At 43.4% G+C, this 25379-nt stretch overlaps 1 protein-coding gene across 1 annotated transcript in view; it reads right to left on the minus strand.

Moving 5' to 3' along the window:
• The window catches only part of NRXN1 (neurexin 1), a 1090172-nt gene that overhangs the window by 668920 nt on the left and 395873 nt on the right, over positions 1-25379 (minus strand). Inside the window, 1 exon segment of the mRNA XM_044428877.1 lies at positions 22922-23083. Within this exon segment, the coding sequence (XP_044284812.1) occupies positions 22922-23083 (162 nt within the window).

Below are 25379 nucleotides of genomic sequence, written 5' to 3' on the forward strand. Positions count from 1 at the left end.
AGCAGATGGGATACACTTTGGGGTGGGAAAAGTGCATTTAATTTTTTAATTGAAACAAGTAATTGCATGTAATTACAAGTTTCCCAATCAAGGAGAAGAAACGGTAAGGCTGTTCACTTTCATGATTGCAAATAAGGTGAAACATGTTGCAATGACAACTTTGGAGAACCTCAATGAGCTTGAAGTTGCCTTTATGCCTAGTTTAATTCGTTGCCTAGTTTAATTCAAGGGTAATTGGAAGAAGTGGGAAAGGTTCAATTTGTGGTGCAGGGAGTTCCTTAGGTCCTGAAATATAAACATTGGTAAAACTAAGAAACACCTATAAGTTAAAAAAAGTACCACTGTGGAATTCTCTTTCCTACAGTTGGCAGACTATAGTAGTAGAAGACCCCAAATGAAAGATGAAAACCCCCATGGGGTAGCCACATTGAGAGCAAATTCCCATCTCCTATGACACGTGTACCCAGGATGATGAGAGCTATACCTACATAAGAGGTATCGAGAGAAGAATATTTGCATGCCTTTTGCTCGGGAGTGATTGAAAGAGAGCGTGGAGACGATTTCTTCCACCACCTGCAGTTTTGATTTGGCTGAATTTGTTCTGAATTTCATCACCTGCAAGCTTGTTGATGCACCCCTAAAATATGCCATCAACTTGTTCAATTGTTAAGAAATGAGCAGATAATTTCTCTCCCCTTCATACACTTCTAGAGTTCCCACAATAAAATTGAGGAAAATGGGACTGAGATACTACATATGTCATGCTGTGATCCTTGGGGAAAAGAGAAGGTTATCAAACAAACAAATAAACAGTGCTATAGGGAAACTGCTCTTGTTGAACAGAGATGGGAAAGAGCTTCAGCTTGGGGTTAACTTCTAGGTATTGAAATGTTGAGCCAGCTGCTCACAAGAAGAACTCAGCACTTGGGAGGTATCTGGAGAGATTGCATCCTTCTTCTCCACCTTGAAGGCAAGGACATAAACTCTCCTCCTGTTTGGCAGGGCTTGGTGTACTGGTGCCACATTAAAGGGCTACTTTAGCCATGTCAGGTTGGGCTTTCTACTCCAGGATCAGACAAGCCACATGGGGTCATTTGACAGAGGGTCCAGGGGAGGGCAACAAAAATGATCCAGGGTTTGGAAACACGGCCCTATGAGGAGAGACTGAGAGGACTGGGAATGTTCAGCCTTGAGAAGAGAAGACTGAGGGGGGACCTGATATCCTTCTATAAGTACCTCAATTCTGTCCCAAAGAAGAAGGTCAATATCTCTTCTTGCTGATGCCAGAGTGTAGGACATGGAATAATGAATTCAAGTGGCGACAACCCAGATTCAGGCAGGACATCAGGAAAAGCTTCCTCACTTTCAGAGCAATACAACAGTGGAACCAGCTGCCTGAAGAGGTGGTGGGCTCTCCCAAACCAGAGACATTGGTGTGGGAGAGACCAGAGACCAGAGAAAGAAACTGGATGACCATCTGAGTAGGGTGCTGTAACGTGGTGTCCTGCAACAGCAGGTGTTGGACCCGATGGCCTTCATGGCCCCTTCCAATTCTACTAATCTATGATTCTTTGATTCTGTGACAGCCAGTGGACTACCATTTCAAGAATTCAAGAGCAAGACAATACTAAAACTGAAGCAGTGGCCACAACTGAGGAGCAGGTACTCCAGATCCAAAAGATCTGGACAGAATATGGAAGTGGGCAGGAGACAACAGGATGGCGTTCAATGTAGATAAGTGCAAGGTCTTGCACTTGGGGCATAGGAATAGGTGTCATAAGTACAGGTTAGGTGATAAGTGGCTGGAGAGCAGCACTTGTGAAAGGGACCTTGGGGTGCTGGTTGACTGCAGGCTAAACATGAGTCAGCAGTGTGATGTGGTGGTTAAGAGGGTGAATGCCACCCTTGGTTGCATAGCCAGAAGTGTGGCTTCTAGATCAAGAGAGGTATTACTACCACTCTATACGACTCTGGTGCGCCTGCAACTGGAGTATTGTGCTCAGTTTTGGGCCCCTCATTACAAAAAGGATATAGCCAGGTTGGAGTCAGTGCAGCGTAGGGCCACAAGGTTGGTGGCCGGTTTGCAGGGGATGGGGTATGAGGTGAGACTGAGGGAACTGGGTCTCTTCAGCATGGAGGAGACTCAGAGGGGATATGTTGGCGACATACAGGTACGTGAGGGGATGTCACACGGAGATGGGTAGAGACCCGTTCTCCCCTGCAGAGGAAGGCAGGGCATGCTCCAACGGAGCAAAGCTCAGGGAACCAGGTTCCATTTAGATGCCAGGAAATACTTCCTGACAGTTAGGATCCTGAGGGTATGGAATGGGCTTCCACGAGAGATTGTTGAGGCCCCATCAGTGAAGGTGTTCAAAGATTGGCTGGACATGCACATGGTGGGCATGTCATGAGCGGAGCCGGCTGGAGCCAAGGGTCAAACTAGATGGCCCGGGAGACCCCTTCTGACTTGCTCTGTTTCTCTGTTTCTACGTTTCTAAGTTGAAAAGTTCTCAGGCTTACACACATTTCTTGCAAGTGGGCATAAAGAAAGCATTTAAATGCAGAAACTGAGGCTGAACCCCCTTAATGTATACGGACCAGCAGCGGCTCTCCTTGGCATGCCTTATTGCTGACCTTCATTCTGTTTGTACAGCCAGTCAAAAAGAATGCTGGCATAGCATAACAATGCCAAGATGACATCATGTTTCTCCGATGAACATGGAACAATATTCTGCTTCCTCTGCAGAGAAGTGTGGCAGTGAGACACCATCCACTGCATGGCCCCCCGGTGAATTGCGGGCTCTGCTCTCCAGCAACGCTGCACTAGATTACACCCCATGAAGTCACATGAGACGATCACATAATGCTGTTTCCCTCTCACTCCACTGGATGCTTTTTTTAACCTCTAAATTTAAATACTACCTATGTGCCTCTCTGTGGACCCATCCACCTGATGTTCCTGATCTATTTTAAATGAGACACAGCGAACAAGACTCCTCTGGCGGGAATTTTATCGATATCTTTTAATCGATTAATTTATGTTCCCATTGTCATTTATACCCTGCCTTCTGCTCAGTGAGCCACACAGCAGCTCACAGAAATAAAAAACTAAATATTTCACTCTGTTTCAATCCTAAAAGCAATACAGCATCAAAAATGCACATTTGCTTTTGCCTGATTTACCCATACAATCAGACAGAATTGTTTAGGCAGTACTCTCCTCTCCTACCCATGAACGAGGCCTGTTCCCACAGATGCTGCTTTAGGTGGGTTACTCTGTCAAAGGACTTTCCTAGAGGGGGCTTTTAACCGACCCTTTGAGCAAGGCTTTTGCTTCCAGGTTCTTTGGAGGCTTCGGATTAGCTCTTTTTTGAGGGGTGGGGTGTTCTCTTCCTTTTCTTTCTACACATGCCATTACACAACCCCCTGGGGATGCTGTGGAATTGTGGAAATACACCAGGACTTCATGCCACAATTCACAAACAAGGCTGGACTTCCCTTGATCTGGAAGATGGCATGGGAAGCGCTGGAAAGCATGGATGGGAGAGGTCCCGGAGGAGGAGGCCATCTTGAAAAATCCCGTGAGTGAGGAAACACACTCACAATAAATGCCTCATGCAGAAATGCTCGGAGTGGGTATGGACATTCTGCCATGGGGAGCAGGTATTCAGGTATTTCTATCAGCTATGATTTCCTTGAGAAAGGGGAACTTCTGTGCAAGAGAGCTAGTTAAGATGTGCGTCTCACTGCAAGCAAATGCACACATGTATTTTGTTGCACATCAAAATGTGCGTCCATGTGAAGGCAGTGGCCCTGGGAAAAGCCAGGGGTCCTCTGGGCCATCAGCCTGTTCACACAGTGCCCATGCAGCTGCCCACAGGAAACCCCAGGCAAACCACGGGGCAACACCAGCCTCTACCCAAGCTCCCCAGAGTCCTTGGTGCGTGCACAAGAGGAGGAACTTCCCATGAGAGCCAGAGGGTTGATGACGATATTTCTGGCGTCAGCAGAACAAGCTTTACTCCCCAGCTGCACAGGCGATGAGAATGGAGATACAGGAGACGAGGAAATTCAGGGAGGTGTCAAAAGAGAAGAGCATCCAGAGACCAGTCTGGGTGTTGATGAGGGAACAATCGCACCAGGTGACGATATGGGATGTGGGAATTTAGGAGATAACGTGGACAAAGCTGTTGCGGATGCTTGTTCTGACAGACACATGCACAGATTGGGACAATTAGAATTGAGACTGACTGAGCGATGCAGGGAAAGGGGTCATAGCAGCTCGCCTACAGAACGATGGCCCCAAAGGATTCATAAACCCTGTGTGAGCTGAACTTAATTAGAATGAGAGGACAACTTCCTAGCCTGTGTGACTGTCACTGTAATACTGCGTAGAATAAAGACATTTGTAGTATCAACTGGAGTGATTGCTTTCGTTGGGAAGGAGCGCCAGCCTCACTGCCCCCGAGAGCCATCAGGACTCATAGCCACCCATCCCCTTCTCCTTCATGGATTCACCCCATCCCCTTTTCAAGCCATCCAGATCGGTGGCCATCACTGTATCTTTCGGAAGGGGTTTCCACAGTGTGTCTATGTACCGTGCTCCTTTTATCTCGCCTGAATCTCCCAGCAGTCAGCTTTGTGGGATGACCCCATAGGCTCTAGTATTAGGACAGAGCAAGAAAAATGTCACCCACTCACAATCCACATTTGAATATGCAACAGAATGTGTTTTCTGCAGTTCTCTGAGACTGGAGGGAAGAAAAGCAGAGCACCTCATGAAGCTCAAAGGACAGGTTTTGCACAGAATGGCCTGGCACAATAGAAACGTCTTGACTTCCGGATAACTCCAAGTAAGATATCCTTGCGCATTGCATCAGGATGAACAAGCCTGTATCTTTATTTTCTGCAGAGCAGAAGTTCATTCAATTCCATTCCTGCATCAGTCTCTGAATGCATTTCTTAAGTCCAAGTAAGCAATCTTACTCATTTTTGTGAAATGTATGCATTTGATTGATAGATTGATTCCATTCCTGTATTTTATGCAAGGACTTTCCACAATTTTGTATGCTATTTTCCCTAACGCATGCCTTTTTTGATTGGGGAACTAAATATCTGCTCCATCTGCTTTCTCCCCAGGAAATATTCATTATTGAGTGGACTAGAAATGCAATAAATTTATAAATAGATAGCAAAGTTTGGAAAAGTGTGAAAAGCAAAGGATAACGGCAATCCAATTTTTGCATTAGTTCAGGAAGTGAGCATTAGGTCAAACTGTATTAAAATGAGAAGCAAAGCCACTCAGTGCCCTCTCTCTCCTGCCACTGCCCAACCCTAGCAAGCATCCCATAAAGGAATTTCCACTACCAAAAAAGGACCACATGATTGGTCCTATTTCTAGAAGCCGGCTGGTGAACATAGTCTGTCATTGTCTACGTGTCTGGACTGCCTACACACCTTACATTGTCTATTACTTGAAAGCAAAAGCAAACTGAAAAAAACATGGCTACCGAAAGGGTAGAGTGACCCCATGCTCCTTAAGTGGTACTCAAGGGGACCATGGGTGCTGCAAACGTCTCCTTCCAGGGCTGGAAACAGAGCTTTGCACTCGGAGGAGATCTGCTTGTGGCTCTTCACCACACCCGGTCCCCTCAGACCCCATGGAAAGCCTCAGGGCAGCTCCTTCCTCAGTGGCATCGCAGCCTTGAGAGAAGGATGTGGAACCATGGGTGAGGAGCGGAGAGAACATAGATCCACCAAAATATAGATCTCTCTACTCCCATTCCCGACTCCAGTGAGTAAGATCCACCTAACTTAAAACTCTGGGAGAAACGAGAGGCAGAAAAGCCCCTGTTGTTCTCCTGCCTTGGGCGGTTCTTGCCAGTAAGGGCACAGGATGGGCAGAGACCTCCAAAATGGGCGTCTAATGGGCATCTCATAATTCATAGGAATTTTCCCTGTTTTATCTGCACATACTAGAACAGCTGGGAAGAGTTTTCCCAGAAAAGCATGCTTCTGAATCCACTTATTTGGTAGAAACCTTCATTGAAGATAAAGAGGTAAAAAGGACATCAACTCGGAGTAGGGCTTCCTCTGCTGTGGCGCCCAGACTCTGGAATGTACTTCCCAGAGAGGTATGCCTGGTACCAAGCTTATACTCTTTTTGGCGTCAGGTCAAAACCTTTTTATTTAAGTGACATTTTAAAAGTTAATAGTTTTATGATTCAACGAGTTGCTTTTACTTTGTTCTACTCTGATTTAATTTGATTAATTTAATGTTTATTTATTGTTCCATACGGTATTACAGTTTTAATTTTGTGGATGATTTTATTAGACGTTTTAAATTGTTTTTAAATTGCTGTAGGCCATCCTGAGATATTTATATAAAGGACGACATACCAAAGCTTTTAATAAATAAATAATAAAATAGATTGAAGTCACTGTGCGATATTTCTTAGCAAATAGGCACAAGATTGGCTGTTTGTTATCTACTTAATGCTAAATGAATGGAGAGCGGAGCAACCAGAAGGCAATGGGGCGGCATACGCACAAACAAGTTCAGCAGTTACCAAGACCCGTGACTTGTCACTTAAGTTCATGGTATCATATTATGACCAGTTAGAGATACATGTTGCTAAGTCAGGTGCGTAGGCTGAAGACATTTTATATACTACATGAGAACACTGTCTAAAGAGGCATTTTTCCTCAAGCAAGGCACTTTGTCTTGCTGATTAATGACAATCACAGGTGAACACTGGCCAATTAAAGCAGAACTCTTACCTTCACCAAGCAATTATTGCAATGCCCCAGCTGTTTGTTCCAGAATGTTGCAAGGAATTTAGAGGCCTTCTCAATAAGGACTTTCAAGCCAGGGCACGGAGGGGAGAGAGAACGCAATTATTCAGCCATTCAGGAAAGGAAAGATGAAGTTTAATGACTGTTAGAGTTGGTCATGAATTTTCCCACCCCCTGCTTTTTGTGTATTATTTTATTTATTAGTTGTTTTTACTCCATCCAATAACAAATGATCTCAAGCTGGAGTGTAAATGGTTAAAGGACTAAGATGCAGTACAAATGGTTAAAATAATAACATTATGTCATTCCCCAAGATGCTTCTACACTAGAAAAAAGAACTAACTATAAATAATCTGCTGTGCAAATATTACAGGGCCAAATTAGCTGTCTACGGGGAACTGTGAACACCCCATATAGAATCTCTTGATGCAGAATGTCAATGAGGCAGATGAAATTAGGATTCTTGACAGTGGCCCAGGCCAAAATCAATAGAAAACAAGGGAACATCCCTATTGAATCTACTTCCAGAGCTTTTACTGCTACCTATATAAGACTCAGGTATGGAGGAAGGGAATAAACTGGCTGGACTGGCATGTCATGATGAGCGAAAGTGAAGGGCTACCTTGATTGGTGGTCACTCACCACCTGCTCCCCACCATACAAATGCAAACCTGGGCTTCTTCCCCAGTGATCTGCCCTCCCCCATCCTCCATTCTCACCATCCATCCCAGCAGTCCCCACAAGGAAAATCCTCTTCATTCCTGTATTGTTCTCTGTCAGTCTCAGCTGCCTCTTCCCGACTGGTCCACTGAGGTCCTGAGCCAGATTCTCCATCTTTTTCCTCCTGATTGTACCTGCATCTCTTCAACACTTCCTAGGCTATCAAGACCTGGGGCAGCTTCAGGGTCTTCAGCCTTGAGAAGAGTGAGGGGGGACATGATCTCCCTCTATAAGTACCTCGAAGGCTGTCACAAAGAGGAAGGTCAAGATCTCTTCCATCTGACGCCAGAGTGTAGGACACAGAATAACCAATTCAAGTTGCAACAACCCAGATTCAGTCTGGACATCAGGAAGAGCTTCCTCACTGTTGGAACAATATGACAGTGGAACCAGCTACCTAGAGAGGTGGTGGACTTTCTCACACTAGAGACATTCGAAAAGAAACTGGACAGCCATATGAATAGGATGGTGTAACGTGGTGTCCTGCAAAAGCAGGGGGTTGGTCTTGATGGCCTTCATGGCCCCTTCCAACTCTACTATTCTATGATTCTAGGGCTCCCTCTGCTGGTCCAGGACCAGCACAGCAGCCCTGGTAGTTGCAGAATTACTACCCCAGTCTACTGCAGCTGCCAGGGCTGTCATGAGCTCCACCTTGGAGCCCTGCGAGAAGAGCTATATAAGAATTGGGTCTTCTCCCCAGAAGCTGCCATGTCAATGAAGGTTCTTCTGACTTGCTGAAGAGCTCCTGGTTTTTGGACTTCTTGACGTTGCCCCAGTGCTCAAGGTACCTGCTCCATTTGACTTGTCTTCCCAGTTCCCTGATGCCTGGCTTGTCTGGCCTGTTGTGCATGCACACTCAGATGAAATTCCCAGGTGCGCATGAGAGATGGCTAGGTTTGGTGGGAATGATAGTTCAGACTCTGAGGAGGATGAGGGTATGGTTGAACCAAATGTGGCTCAGAGTTCACACTCTGATAATGGAGTTGTGGGCCCATCAGTTGCAACAACATCTGGCCAAACCCTCCCACTGTGCCAGTCTGAGCTGGCTCTGGATCAAAGGAGTTCAAGGACAACCTTGGGGCCCCATCTTCCTCCCACCTGCGGGAACAAGGTGGATGAAGGATGGGAGGAGGAACAATTCTCAGAGGGAGAACAAGCGCCCCTGCAACACATGGACATGAGGGCCTGTCAGCACAGTCACAAGCTGAACCAATTAGAGGCTCAGAGTGCAGAGAGAAGATGCACACACTTTCACAGTGCACTGCCTTCCAGAGTCCTGCCCAGAAGGGTGCATAAGCAAAGCTTTAGGTCAAAGGGGACAGATAGGGGTCAACACTTCTCATTGTGTATGCTCCGAGGCTTGTGCATGCTCTGATTCCTGTGTAGAATAAAGACTCTTCCAAGAATTGCTGAGGCGCCTGTCTTGCTTGGATGGGACGCCTGGCTCACAACATGGCCATGCTCTCTTCTTGAATGGACTGTGTCTAGGGCTGCAGTCTCTGGCTCAGACCCTTGGACTTTGTGACTGTGCCCTTGGACTGACCCTTGTGCCGCACACTGATGGCCTGGGCCTGAGTGCTCCTGTCTGCAAGTCAGCCACCCAGGCCCCAGATGCTGACACAGCCAACTTGCCCCTTGAGGGTCTTCTTCACATTCAGATAAATGCTTTTTCTGCCATGGCTTCATTTTCCCTCTGCAGATGCCCACTTCGTTCTGTTTCAGACAGTAAATGGGGTGGCAGGCACCACAGCCAGTCAATAGGAAGAAAGCCAGTGATGATGTGTCTGTTGCCAGGCAAGCTACAGATCGGTGGCCTGCAGCATCCTCTTCTATTGCTATCTGTTCCATAGATTTTCCATGTTTTTCCACCATAAACAGAAAAATGGAGCTCCTGTGGATGCCAGGACAGGACATCATGGCAAGCAGAAACCCTAGAACAGACTGTGGTTTCTTGTTCTGCTCTTTGAGCCTGCAACGAGCCATCACGATAGATTATGGGTCTGGACAGCACAACAAGCCCACCATGGTACAAAACAGCAATGGCAACCAACAGAACAGCATTGAGCAGGGGTTGGATCTGATGGCTTTATTCAATGGTACATTTTTAGCAGAAGAGTGGAATATTGAAGCTGTGACTCTTAGTCTTTCAAATATGTAATGAGTGATAGTATGCCCATCCCAGTTTCCTCCAGGCTGAACCCATCAAGTTTCTTTGTCCTTCATGGGAGCAGAGTATGGCACTACTAAGCCCAGGGGCTGAGCCCCCTCTGGACCCTCCATGGGCTTGATGATGCCAGGGCAGTAACATTCCTCTGTGTCACGACTGCCACTCTACCCGCTTTGCCTTTATCCTCGCTGAGTGAGGCAAGTTAATCAGCTCCTTCCTGCACTCCTCTCCATCCTGGCTGCGGGGTGGAAGGCGTCATACAGGAGAGGACAAAGGCAGCACTGGAAGGATGGGGTTCTTCAAAGGTCTCATGCAAAGATCTGACCTTGGAAAGGTTCTTTGGACATTGGAGCCCCCGTCTGACCCCACCTGGCCACTGAAGAGGTTTCCACAGTGGCTCTCCTAAGAGGTTGAGGGACAACAGGGAAGAGGTGATACAAAAAACTCTCAAGCACTGACCTAGGAAACATTTAGATCAGCTCAAGAGGGGCTCTAAATGCCTTCCTGCCATTGACCTCCATGGGAACAACCAAATTAAAAATCAGCAAGCCCTGCCTGAAATCACCATTCTGCCTTGGTCTCTTCTAGCCCACTCAGTCCATGCAGACAGCACAGAACTGCTCGCTCGCTCAGCCACTGCTAAGATTTAAAAGGATCCAAGTCTCGGATCAAAATGTTGAAGCCTACAAGTATCCACAGTCTAATTTTTCAAGCAACCAGAATATTTTATTTCCTTATTTAAAATTTTTCTATACTGTCCTCTTACCAAATAGTCTCAGGACAGTTTTACAATAAAACAAAGTACAGCACAACATTTCTATATAGTAAACCCCCAATTAAAACAGCAATGTAAACCTTAAAATACTGGAAAAAGAAAACAGTTCTAGCCTGGCACTGAAAAGAATAAAGTGTCGGCACCAGGCACACCTTTCTGGGGATTGTATTCCATAACTGGGGTGCCACCACTGAGAAGGCCCTTCGCCAGCTAGTCACCCTCCTAATTTCCTTCAGGGAGGCCACCTGAAGAAGGACATCTGACCCAGATATTAAGGGGCGGGCAGGCACATAGGGAAGGAGACACTCCTTCAGATATCCAGACCCTAAGCCATTTAGGGCTTTATAGGTCATCATCATCAACACCTTAAATTCATCAACACCCAGACCTACCTACCTATCTATCTATCTATCTATCTATCTATCTATCTATCTATTTAAAACTGTTCTAGACTGTCCCATTACCAAAGTCTCAGGATGGTTTAACAATACAAAATGTAAAAAAATAAAGCACAGTGTCCTAAAAATTCAACTAAGAATAAAATCCCAATTAAAACAGTCAGGTCTTAAAACATTGGGAAAATAAAAAGGGTTGGGCCTAGTACCAAAAAATAAAGTGATGGTGCCAGAAGAACTTCTCAGGGGAGTGAATTCCACAACTGGGGCACCACTGCAGAGAAGGCCCTTCTCCGGGCAGTCACCCTCCTAATCTCCTTCAGGGAGGGCACCCAGAGAAGGGTGTCTTCCCCAGATCTTAAGGGGTGGGCAGGCACAAGTCCTTCAAGACTTCAGTTGGTAGCCAGTGTAGATGGTGAAGGACTGGTATTATATATGTGCATCTGTCAATCCCTGTTAACATCCTGGCTGCTCTGTTCTGAACCAACTGAAGTATCTGGACCATCTTCAAGGTCAATCCCATGTAAAGTGCATAGGCCCTAGATTTGTTATTCCTCATGTTTGCTGGAGCCAGGGGTCAGACTAGATGGCCCGGGGGGTACTTCTGACTTGCTCTGTTTTTGTTTCTATGTTCCAACCACCTTGATCATGCAAAACAAACCAAACCAAACCAAACCAAACCAAACCAAAACAGGTCACTCTGCTGACCATAAGGAAATGTCCAAGTTGCATGTTGCGCTAATGTCTTTATGACAATATTGCAAAAAAGTGCAAGCTTCTGCGATTATACCAGCTTGCCTGCAGGAAAAATTCGGGGATGTCAAAGGCTCTGCCACGCAGTTAATCCTTTGCGAGGGAAACATGTGCATCTTGCCAGTTCTGCACACATGGACACAAAGGGCACCTCTTAGTGCGCAGTTTGGCCTCAGGCTCATGTGGTGAACCTTGATGTGAGAATGGGGGTGGAATAAATCCAACCATCCTTGCTGCTTGTTGGTGAAATGCTGGAGGGAAGGTTAGCTCTGGGATGCACAGTAAGAATTTTAGGACTATAAAAGACAGAGCTGTTGAAATCTGTAGCAAAAATTATTGCTGAGCATCTTTTTTTCTGATATAACATGCACGTGCCACGTGTCCCTACATGGAACTGGGCAGGATGCAAAGCCAATGTATGCCTTAGATCTGCCTTTACTTACTGGAGAAACTGGAAATTCCTTGTTGCCAGACTGGTTGGGTACACCTTCCAAAGAACAAGAGAAGAGACCAAATAATTACTCTTGCCTTTGCTGGAGCCTTTGGAGCTGCACCAGAGCGGGAAAGTACAGGGCAGGAACAACCAGCGGATGTGGGTGTAAGGAATCCAGCTGCTATTTCCTGCCCTTGGCAGCCGTTCCAGGGTTGCCCAGTTTGTTAATGCCTCAGCAAAATGGAAATATTTGGTGCATTTGGCTCCGGCTTGCACTTAACCGATAGGTAACAATGTTGTAATGAATGTAAAATGTCATACCATTAGTAGAGGAGAAATGAATTGTTTAGGCTGTTTGTTATTGTAAGGATGTGCTATACTATAGCATTTAATGCATTCTTGGTTTTGCAGTTTTGCCACTGTATTCTGAGCTGCTTTGGCAACCATTGGTGGAACAGAGGCATGCGAATTAAGAAGATGGGCATGAGCGTGATAAAAACATCCGACCCTTAGCCCTCTGTACCCAAATAGCCACAATTTTTATGTCCTAGAACAATGAGGACATAGCAGCCCTTGCATTCACCAAAGTGCTCCTAATTCCATCCTGAACCTCATTCTCCCTCATTTCTGTTTCATACTGTGAGATTTGCTGTTTTCTTTTTGCATGAAAATCCATGCACGTTTCATCCCTATTTTTCCAGCCTGACACATTGGTTGTGCGCACCTTTCAAATTTGCATGTTCTTCTGCCACTTTAACACATATTTATGTACATTTTCAAAAGCATGCATGCTATCAAACAGATTTTTGGGTCCATGAATCACACTGGAAGCTCAGGAATCTAGGAATTTCCAACATATACTGCACTGAAGTCTGGTTTTGATCTGTATGATACTGTTTCTCTGAGGATTCAAGCAGGATTCTTTTGCAGCCCTAACAGGAGAAGCTTGGATTGACCCTGGGAGATTCTGCATAAAAAGCAGATACTGCCCCATTCGGCCAGGGCCGCTCCCTTAACACTGACATGTGCAACGCTCTCTCTCTCTCCAGCGCTATGCATGAAGCTGTAACATTGCACGCACATGATTTTCCTGTCCCTAGAATGTAAAGAGAAAATGAGGAAACTATAAAATGTCTGAAAAGCAGGGTGGCCAAAGGGAAATGAACGAAAACATGGTAGTCGAGCATCCATGTCTATTTATTATATTCCTAGTCCTATGCAATCCTCTTCTTCATGTTATCCTCACAACTACAACCCTGTGAGGTAGGCTGGGCTGAGAGTCTGCGATGGGCCCAAAGTCACCTAGCCAGCTTCGTGGCTCCCCATCCAGCACCCAAACAACCGTGCTGCACTGGATCTCCCCGTGACATTACTGGGGGGACTGCAAATCTTGTAGTTATGGCAAGGTTTTCATTGTGTCATTTCAGTAATTATGGCCAGCAGCCTTGATCCTCCATGCCACTTCCCTCCATGCCATCCCGAACCACAGACAGATATTTTACACGGCCAGGGACAACGAGCACCCACACCTCCTGGGTCTCCAGCCCAGCGGTTGTAAGGCACAGCCCTGCTGCTTTTCTACCCTAGCGCCATAATCCTCCTAACACAGGATTGCAAAGGCTCGTGGGCAGGCCATCAGGCCGTCCTGGGGTCCCAGTCTGGAGCACCACAGAACCCAGAAGAAACTGCCCTTTGCCTTGATCCCATCTTGTCCTCTGTTTGCCCCAACCGCTGTCTGTTGGTAGCTTTGCAGCTTTTGAGCCATGTTTTCCTATAGGACAGGGTTGAAATCTCTCCTAGGGCTTAGCTACTGGCCTTCAGCCTTCAGTGCTGACCACTGTTGTCGTGTGATTCCTTGTGATTCTCTGAAAAGGGAACAGCCCACGGGCTGCAAGGGGGTCTCCACTCATGAACTCAAGTGATGCACCTTAGTGGGGTGACTCGCATGCATCACCAGCTGGCTCAGGAACCATTGTGTGGACCTGAGGAACACGCCACAGCACGTCTGAGTGTGGATGCCATCCACCTGCATGGCGCTGCCAGTGTGATGTGAATACAGAAGCACATCTCCCTCAGTGTTCTGACACAACCAGCCATGCCCAAGATGCTTCTAGAGCTGAACTGGGGTCCTGCCTGGGATCTCATGAGCAGCTGGATGGTCACTGTGTGAATAGAATTCTGGATTGGATGAACCTTTAGTCTGATCTACCAGGGCTGTTCTTATGTTCTTAACCTGTCAGTTTGGCTTTTGCCCACACTTGATTTTTTTTAATCTCAAGTTCTTTCTCTTTCTCTCCTGCCTAAGAAGAAATTTGCAAATGTTGGTAAATTCTTAGAAAGTAACTTGAAACAAGCAAACAAATTTCAGTCATCAGCACTGGACAAAGTCAAGAGATTCAGCTATTCCCAGTAAGGAAAGGACCATTCTGGACCTGAATATTGAAGATGAGGAACCTATCAGAAATAAGTAAGTGGGGACTCCAACCAAGGGCTTGAATATACAGAGATTAAAACCCAGATTACAGCCTTGGGAGTGGATGGACACATATGACAGTTATGGCTTCTCCCATTCTTAAAAAATCTGAAATCCATTTGGTTCCAAATACAGAGATCTCTGCAAATTTTGATAAATTCTGATCAAAGCTGAACTGAAACAAAAACCTCATTCATTCACAGGTGTGGATGTGGCATTACTGAAATCACTCTAAAGGACAAGAGAGAAGTCGTGACGGAAAGAGATCAGCTTCTCCGTGACTTCTGAACTTAGTGCTGGTGCATGACTTCTAATGGGGACTGGTGCAGATGACCAAGGAATGGTAAGGGGTGAACCAAGGGTCTTCCGCATCCTTAGCACTAACCAAGAGGGGTTAGATTGAGGATGAAGTTGGTCATTCTGAGAACACCTGTAGTATCAGAGTCAGAGAGAAACTGGTAATGTTCCTGGAGGAAGACAGTGGCAGTTACACCCCATTGACTGCAGTGTCGCCAAACTCCTCGGAATGGGGACAAGTTCTCATCAGTGGTATGAATACCACTCTTTCACAAGCTATGGTGCAACCACATGTAGGATACAGTTCTAGTTACCACACCAGAAAGATATTGTAGGATTGGAAAAAGTGCAGGAAGGGGCAACTCCAATGATCAAGGGGCTGGAGGAAACATTTAGCACATTGCAACATTTAGATCAGAAAAGGGGCAGGTACAGGGAGACATGGCAGAGGTGTACTGAATTAGGTATGAGGTGGCTAAAGAGGACAAGGAGAATTTTTTCTCCTTCCATCATAATTTTAGAAACCTGCATCGTCCCATGAAGCCAGATGGTGAAAACTTCAAAAGAGATAATAGAATAATACAGTAGTAGAGTTGGAAGGGGCCTTGAAGGCCATCAGGTCCAACCCCCTGCTGGTGCAGGACACCAAGTTACACCCTCCCACTCAGATGGCTGTCCAGATGCTTTTGGAATGTCTCTAGTATGGGATAGCCCATGACCTCTCTAGGCAGCTGATTCCACTATCAAATTGCTCTGTCAATTTTCCTAATATGTAGCATGCATCTGGTTTGTCACAGCATAAGTTTATTATTCCATGAGCTACACTCTGGCATCAGCAAGAAGAGATCTTGGCCTTCCTCTTTGTGACAGCCTTTCAGGCCCTTCTAGAGGGATACCCTGTCCCCCCTCAGCCTTCTCTACTCAAGGCTGAGCATGCCCACTTCTCTCAGTCCCTCCTCACAGGGCAGTGTTTCCAAACCCTGGATGATTTTTGTCGCCCTCCTCTGGTCCCTTTCTAATTTTCCTGCATCTGTCTTAAATCTTAGTGCCCAGAACTGGACACCGTGTTCAAGATGAAGTCTGACTCGTGAAGAACACAGGGGAGCTACTTCTGCACACAGTGCTTCATTAAACTTTGGAACTCCCTTACATGAGATGCGATGGCAGCAACCAGTTCAGATGGTCTTAGAAGAACATTGGATAAATGGATGAAGGAAAAGACTACTGGTGGTTGCTAGTTCCAGTGGCCACCTGCCACTTCAGGCTATGTGTGGCAGCTGCTGAGGAACTTGGCTGGGGGGCACTCCTGAACTCAGGCCCTGCCTGTGGGTTTCCTTGGGCAGCTGGTTGGCCAATATGTCCACAGAATGCTGGACCAGACGCTGTGAACCAGCAGGGCTCCTCTTACATCCTTGTGCCCATTCCTTTTCAATGTGTCCATTGATGTCAATGGGATGCCCATTCGGAAGTCCTCGCAGAATTCATAATTCTATGTCCTCTGATCAGGCATTCTCTGATTTTCAAGGCTCAAGGGCTGAAGCACCATTGCACACGGAACCTTCTCAGACAAGTGGCAATACTGAGGCAAGTCCAAATATTTTTGATTATTGATTTCCCCCATCCCCTGGAGAGGTGCTAGCCCCGCCCCGCCATGCCTCCACTCTGTAGTAGATTTGTTTCCCAGGCTGACACAAGTGTTATCTCCAATATCTTTAGCAGAAGGGCTCCCAATTCCTGCAGAGATTCCCACTGCCCAGCTATGGTGGGAAGGAAGAGAGATTTTCTGACCTTCTGATGGGTCACTACAAGCAACATTAGGTGGAAGGAACTCCTAGTATATAACATCCACAATACTAAATGTTTAATCACCATGTATCACAGAGTGAATCCAGCTAGGCAAAAAATGAATAATGCATCCCTGACTTTCTCAGATGTAAACACTGCAGACAAGTGATCTTTAAAAATTTAGATTTCTAGTAACTGGAAAAGAGAGTTCAAGTTGTGAAATAAAGTTGGTGTGTCTCAGAGTCCTGGTTTTTCCCCTGGATTTTTCCTTATCTCTCTTTCTCATGCTCTCTCTCTCTCTCTCTCTCTCTCTCTCACACACACACACACACACACACAAAGAGAGAGAGAGAGAGAGAGAGAGAGAGAGAGAGAGAGAGAGAGAGAGAGGAGATTTCTCTCTTTTCTTTCCTATGTAGCTTTTACAAGAAACAAAAATAAGAACAAGATTATCTGTCATTTCAGATGAGATACTATTGGAAACTTCTCTCATGATCATACTATTTTTGTGACCTGTGTTCACAAGATAAAATGAAATATTTTCATTTGGAAAGGGAAGAGAAGAAAACTGACGTAAGCCTGAGCATTCAGAACAGTTCAAAAGAACTGACAGAACAGAACAGCATCACAGAAGGAAATTCACTCAAAATTTCTGGCATGAAAGGAACCTTAAGCTCGGCATTTACTCAGAGCAAGGATGGAGAGGGGTGTAGAAATATCCACTGTCTAGAAGATTACATTCAAAAGATAAATCTATATTTACACAATGATGGGAAAGTGTCTGATAGAAATAAAAAAGATCATCTTTCAATGAAATTTTAAAGACATCTTGTTGAATTCAAGTTCCTAAGCAGTAGAATTTTGACACCACATTACAGGTAGGGTTCTAGGCTAGGTAAGTAAATAACAGCATTTTTTCTGACCTGTTTAAATATAGACAGGGTGAGTTACAGATGACAGGTTGTAAACGGCTCAGGGAACTTTGGCTATTGGGCAGTATAGAACGGAAATAAACAAACTCCACCCATGGAATAGAGTTCTGAGAGCCCTTGGCCTGGTGCCTTCATTACAATCTTTTTGGCATCAGGTGAAAACATCTTTATTTCCTAGATATTTTAACAACTGATTTTATTCTATATAATTTTAAAGGCATTGAGTTTTTATTATTATTATTATTATTATTATTATTATTATTATTATTATAACATTTCTATGCCACCCCTTGCCGAAACCTCGGGGCAGCTTACAACATGATAAAATACATTGAAATACAATAGTACATAATAAATTACCATTAAATATAAAAATACAAAAAATACATTGATTTACAAAAATAAGTCTGTTTATATAGTCTGTTTTAAATGAGATTGTTTTAACTTATCACTCCTGATATTATATATTGTCACTGTATATTGTTAGCCATTTCTGTACCTTGCTGTTTTATTGTTATTTTATTGTTATATTGCGTTTTACTCTGTTTACTCTTTTTTATTGTTGCTGTACTCTGCTTAGTCCTATGGGACTAGTAGCATGGAATAGAAGTCAAATAAATAAACAGAGTTAGTTAGGGTCAGGGCTTTTTTTGTCATAGAACACACCGGAACAGCATTCCAGCACCTTTTTTTCCAATGGATTTTACGAAGTGATTTTGAATCGCCTGTCGGGTGTAACAGATCAGCTGGGCACAAAGTCCTTGAAACAAAACTATGAGCCTACGCTGACAGAAGTGCTTTCTACCAGATGAGGGTGGATCTTCATACGAAATGTTCGGGGATCAAATAAACATAAATAAAGCCTATTCCTCCAAGCCATTTATCCAGCAGCTATTTGGGAACAGCCTCAAGGAATTGCAGGAGGAAAAGCTACATTGCTGAAGAAGGCAGGGAGATCATTATATCTCCCTTGTCATAATTATAATAAATTTATAATTAATGCAGGGATACTATTAATAACTTGCCATGTTTATGGAACTGTTGCCTTACTGTCTGTGAGATAAATGACACATTTGTTATAGCATGGTGATATATATGCTGTGGATCTCAGCTAATACTGGTGTGCCACCACTACTTTAACAACTTCCAGAAAATTGCCACTGATTCGACACCTAAGACGGGCAGACATTCTTACCTAGAAAGTGTGTCTCCTAAAGAATAGGTCTGTAAATGGTTATATATGAAGTGCTGAATGTTCCTTACAAATGTTTGGAACTCAATTATTAGTCTTCCAATTTTTCAGGTGGTGGGTATGCAGTTAGCAGTCTGGAAGCTGCTATAATCCTTCCTACCAAATGGTGCATTTTTACTCATCCTTCCATTTGTTTGGCTTTCATTGCACCTTTTTATTTTTATTATATTTATGGGTTTTGCTTTCTCCTGTTTCTGTGTTTGCATCTGCCTCCTACTCTTAAACAAAGAAAAAGAGCAGAAACACTCCTTCTGCATATATATGCTGTTTCTTTTTTTTTTTTTAAAAAGAAAAGAGTTGCAATGCATTGGTAGATGAACTTATGAATCTTGGCCCACTAGTTCAAGACTAATGATCTAGTGAATTTATACATTCTCAAACTGACCCTATCCTGTTTTGTGAATTCACTTTGTCCCATCAGTGTAATCTGCTCTGTTCTGTTACTTGTGCTGGATTAAATTAATGAATATATGAAATTAACTGTAATAAGATAGAGAGAATGTAGCTCTTCTCTGTTTTCACTGAAAAAGATGATAAGGGTCTATTAAAAATGAATCAATTAGGAGGCTATGAATCTATTAAAAATAAATCTTATAAATCTATTAGAAGCCTGTGAATGACAAGGTCTAAAAGAGAGCCATTACACCCCATATATTTAAGACAGTCCTAATGTTATAATTATGTTCTGCTTTGCTTCTCTCCCAGGTGGTTCATTGAAAAACACACATAGACCACTGCACATAATAAAATAATAAAATAACATAACATAGCATAGCATCATTAGGGGGGAATGTAGGTGCAAATTTATTTATTTATTTATTTCAATATCCCAAAAAAATTGTTGGGATGAGGGAGGAATACCAAGATTATTTCCTCTTTTCCCTACATTGCATTGTTTGATGCTGTGTAAATTCTGTATTATACACAACCTTAAATCCTCTTCTACTTATTATTAGGGATGCTAAAAGAATGCAACTTTTCATGCACTCCAGTGAAAACTGATCCAGTCTGCATTTCCCAGTGCACAATAAACTGAATGAACAGCCCAATTTTGCACCTCCTGAATGGTCTGGGGAAGTCCTAAGCTCCAAAATACCCACACCCACAGAGATAATAGCACAGAAAATGTATTTTAAAATGGGTGTTACAAAAAATAATATCCAACAATGCAAGAGTTACTAGCTTCGAGGATGTTGCACAAGCATTGACCATCGCTAGCACACTGCCACCGGCGTTTTCTAGACACAGGGACAGAATGAAACACTTTTGGGGCAAATCTCCCCTTTCCCTCATTGTTTAATAAGCATTTATGGTGTACAACTAATCTTAGTTTACCATAGTGTGTCTTTAGCATCAGTGCTGCACCAGCTTTAAACACTGTCTTGTGTCTTTAACTGAAAACGCTTTAAGAAATAAATTAATAAAGACTGGCATGGAAAAGGTGAAATGGCGCTGTAAATGAATGGATGTGAAAGAGATACAGCCGGAAACTCCTGTTCCTCTCTCCTTCTTCTACATATTCCATTGTGCATAAGGAGGTGTTGACGATGCACCAGAATTGCTCATCATGGGTTTTGTAGGTAAGCCCTAACCAATGTCTTAAACACAGTAGGACTTATGAGTCCTCAAGCCAAACAGAAGCCTCCATCAGAGTATGGCAGCAGAGCGAGGGCTCGATCGCCCTTGTGTTTGCTTGGTCTGTTTTGGAGGCTTGCCTAAAGGAAATGCAAATCAGCTAGCAAGACAGCGGGTGGGATGCATTTGACTTGGTGGGTCATAACTGCAGTAAGTGCATTATCACTCCATCTTCTTCAAATGTTATTCTCAATCAGTGCTCGACTCTACTTCAGAGTTCTAATTAAAATTAATTTAATACAGATTCAAAGCCAGCTAAAAGCTGACACACTTCATGGGTTAAGCTCCAGGATTAAGCAGTATACATCTAAATATTTTTATTTAATTGGATGTGAGGAGAAAAGGAAGATGCCATCTTTGTTTTTAAAAAATGACTTTTACCATTTGTTGATATTGCGGTTAATTTGCGAAACACTTTGTAATTTCTGTTCTTATAAATTATGAAGTATTTTCACACAATTGATGTATAGCGATAGGAATGTACTCAAGACGACACAAAATAATCAGTGCAAACCCAAATCTAGCTTCTACCACTTTCTCTTTAGCCGTTTTTTAAAACAGAAAAATATCATCCCAACTTTTATATCATGAAAGCCTTTGTTTGCTATTGTAATTTTCATGGCAAACTTCTAAAGAAACCCTTTATGTAGGATATCTCAAATGCTTTGAATACATGTTCCCCAAGATTTCCCTCCTGCCATCAACTCCTGCCCAATAGTCATCATTGAATTATTTATACTTCTAGTATTATCACAATCATCTGTCAGAATTTAACAACTGTAGAAATGGCATTCTTTTGCTAGACTAGCAGGAAAGAGCTGTACAACTAGGAAAAATGTTGCTCTTAGAACTGAAGACTAGGTTTTAACAGATGCATTTGGCTGCAGACAAAACCCCAAAATGCTTGAACTGCTACACATGTTGTCAGAATCAATACATTTCTGTACACGTGGTTACATGTCTGCCTTCCTTGGCCTGTTATTGAATGGCATAGAAATATGCCTATAACTCATCCTTGTGTTTGAAAACATAACATGGAGAGGATAAATAAGCAAAACTAGGTTATGCATACAGAAATGGATCCTGTCAGATCATTTCCACATGAAGAATTGGCTTACTGGATCAAACAAAGGAGCCATCTAATCCATCTTATTTTCTCCTTTTTTGGGTGTGGATAACCCAACACCTTTGGAAAGCTCAAAAAAGAATGTGATGGTCACAGCCTTCCCTTCCTGTTTGTACACAGCATATGACATTTAAAGGTTCTGTATACCAAATCTTTCTTTTTTGTTTTGTTTTAAGTAAATCCATCAACCTTACTTAGGGCATGACATCCTGCATGACTGATTTCCATATGCAGATGAAGCATCATGGTGGCCATATTTTCTTGGTCAAATTGCCTGTGATTAGATTCTCCATGCTAAATCTAGCAATTTTTTTCAGAAATGTGAGCAATGATAGAAACACTACCAGCTCATTGATCTGCATTGTTGGAAGCATCTTGCAGACTTGATCTGGTAGCACCGAAAACTTCTCCTATCTACCTGTGCATAAGAAGATTCTGAGCATGCATATATGCCAGGAGCTACCTATGAGCAGGTCAGTGGGAGAACTCTGCACAGGCACTGCAACTCTCACACTGCTGTGGACAAGCTGAACAGGTATGCAAGCAAGCCTTCTCAGATACTAAGTTTCCCACTGGTCCCAGAGTGTTTCCAAAAATGGCACACCTCTATTGTGACTGAACTAGTTTGCATGAGTAGAGGGAGCAATGAAACACATCACCGTAACTTAATTTAACCACTCAGAAACTTTCTCTGCACCATGGTATCCATGGCCATGCTTGGGCTGTACCACTCTGGTCCAAATGATGAAATGCTATTCCATGCCATGACCAAAAAAGAAAGAAAATACACAAATTAGCAGACTGGGGAGAGATCTAGACTAAAACTCCTCACCCAGCTTTCAAAAAAAAATATCTGTGGATGTATTTTTTCTTTTAATGAGTGACAACTAGGAAAAAATGAAGCTTCCCACAGCTGGCTATATCATTGAATCAATTCATTTACATCCTTTGGCAGCTTATCTAGAACAACAATAACGAACCTTTATATTAGTGTTATTAAATACAGCAGAGTATCTTCTTCAGAGGCATTTTCAGCACAGACAATATTCATTCATACAGTACATTAGTCATGAAATTTTTAGAGATGGGCAGAGGAAGTGATATTAGACGTGTTCAGATTAACATCTTATTTGATGGGATGTTCCATTTCAGATAATTTCTTCTGTTTGCATCAATTGAAACTACTATTGCAAGTTCTTAAATCTCAGGCAAGAGAGAGAGACACACAGAGAGAGAGAGAGAGAGAGAGAGAGAGAGAGAGAGAGAGAGAGAGAGAGAGAGAGAGAGAGATGCAAAGAGTTGCTGAGATTATAAGGCACAGGCCTCCACCGATCTCTAGACTTCCATGATGGAATGGCTTTTATGGTATGTGAGATCGTTTACCTCTTTGAGACAGCCCATGAAGTTGTTACTGACTGGTGACCCTGGCAAGTCTGCCGTGCTGGGGCTGCCTCCGACATAGAAAAAGTCATCGGAACCCAACATGGTGTAGTCTTCTTGCGTGTAGCCCGTCGTGGTCAGAATCCCATCCACTGATATTGTCACCTAGATAACAAAGCACAGGGAAAGGACACGCTATACTCAGACCTACATGCTAATGTCCTGGGATATGCCTGGTTTTTTATTTTTATTTTTAGTTTTTCATTATTTTTTGAGACCTAAGCCGGAGCCCATTTTCATGTCTGTTTGCGGTTTAGTCTTGGATTCTATCCTAGGAGCTCTAACTAGTTAAAAGAGTTGTCTTATTATTGAGCTAGTGTCAGAAGTCCCTACTTGCAACTCAAAAGATCGATTAGCAGACACAAAAATGGTGTTAGTAGAATGCTTTCTAGGTTAGTTTAGCTGGTGTTACATATTAGTAAGTTCAGTAAAGTCTGTCATTGACTAATAAAAAGAACGTGCACCTTAATAACAGAAAAAAGGCACAAGCAATATCACCAGCAGCACCATCACTGTTTGCACTATTAATATATAGCAGCGTATGTCCATGCAAGGGCATTAATTCCATGCCAAAGCCGGGTGGGGGAAGAGAAGGAGGAACCCAGCAAAGAGCGACCGAGCGGCAGCAGCCCGCTCGGAGCAGCGCATGCAGGAAGCGAGTCTCGAAGGAGGAGGAGAAAGGGCGAGAAAGGAATGGAAAGAACCAAAAGCTTGTTGATGAAGTCACCATGGGTGGATGTGTCACCTCCGTCATTCCCATCCGTGCCAGCATGCCATGCATTATGAATGGTTAGAAGGCCGGCTGGGCCGGCGGCATATTAGGCTAGCGTAATCCCTTGTTAGTTAACCACAGCTTCTGATGCAAAATGTTAACGATGCCCCTCTACGTGTGAGTTCAAAAAAAAGAGAGAGAGAGAGAAAGAATTGGACAGGAACAGATAAAGGAAAATAAACTAGGAGGTCAACAACAGATGAAGAGGAGGTTAAAAAAGTAAGCAGAAGAGTACCAACCGCAGTTCCTCTTTTGTTAATGATGTCTACAGTTAAAAGAAAGAAAGGAAACACACGGCAAACCCAAAATAAGAAACAATTAGAATGATATCTACCGAACAATGTAGTTTGTTTACCATAGCGTGTCCAATGCCTGAGTGCTTTGTGGAGAAGGGGGGAGAAAGGAAATTAAAAACTTGTGAACAGAATAACGATCGTTTACTTAAAAAATATGATGGTCACTACCAATGTTAGTACATTATTTTGGTTCAGGTAACGGTTAGTAGAATGAAACATTCCATGAATGACATGTTAGTTATTAAGCATGTTAGTAACACAGAAAAAAGGGCAAAATAATTTTACAAGGAAAAATAAAAAAGCAGACTAACAGATATGCCTCCACAGAGGTAACAGCAGTTGTATTTTCCTGCAAATATATTTATAGAGAGATTGATATAGAAATATACTGTCAAACTTATTGCCGTTCTCCACCAGACAGAAACAGACGTACGACCACATTCCTTTTGTTCTTCTCTAACTGAATGTTTCTGACAGACATTCAAAATGACTCTTGGGTTTGGAATGCCTAAAGCTCATCATCTGACCTCTGCTTTCCTGGTCCCCAACCCTTCCCAAACTCATTCCCCAACAAATCAGTAGGAATCCCCTAGTACTTGTATCTTTTTTTGGTTGTTTCTCTTTCTTTTTGGAAATAATTTTAATCGTATTTTTGTTTTACTCAGCACACAAGGACTCCTTTTCAACTCCAAAACGTCTTTCGGTCATATTGATGGACTTTAGGATCACAGTCTACTGCAATGAAACAAAGCAAATATCCTGACACATAACGATGAGTAGAATGGATTTCTGCAACTACCTTTCTGGTCATGCACCAGCTTGAACATCTAGAACTCATTATGCTTGTTCCTGCCCCATATTTTTTCTAGGTTGAATTCTTTTGAACAGTTTTGGATGAGCAAAGGCACACCTAGAAAGGGGGCTGCTGGGGCAACTTAGTTAAATCCCCCTTTCTTCTGGAATTGGTAGGGAAGTGTGCTTTAAAACTCCAGGTGCAATAGTAAAAAAGAAACCAGACTGCCCATGTCATAACTATGACTTACTTAGTCTTTTCAGGATTCTATGGGTTGGTTAATTGTGTACACAAATCTGCAAATGATTTTAGAGCTATTTTCTTGAGAACATCCCTGAAAAATGTGGTTTTTCATATTTCCTTGAAATCAGGGAATGTAAATGAGGTGTACTTCCACTCGCTCACCTGCCACTCATTTCAGAGCTCCGTATCTGAAATGGATTTTGCAGAGGTCAGATAATGCTCCGGAAATCTGAGCTAATGAAGTCCACCCCTCTATGTTTATTTCCATATCTTATACTGGAAGGGGAAAAAGGGGAA

Source organism: Varanus komodoensis, unplaced genomic scaffold (assembly GCF_004798865.1).
Source record: "Varanus komodoensis strain SLA01 unplaced genomic scaffold, ASM479886v1 scaffold2, whole genome shotgun sequence".
NCBI classification, from domain to species: domain Eukaryota; kingdom Metazoa; phylum Chordata; class Lepidosauria; order Squamata; family Varanidae; genus Varanus; species Varanus komodoensis.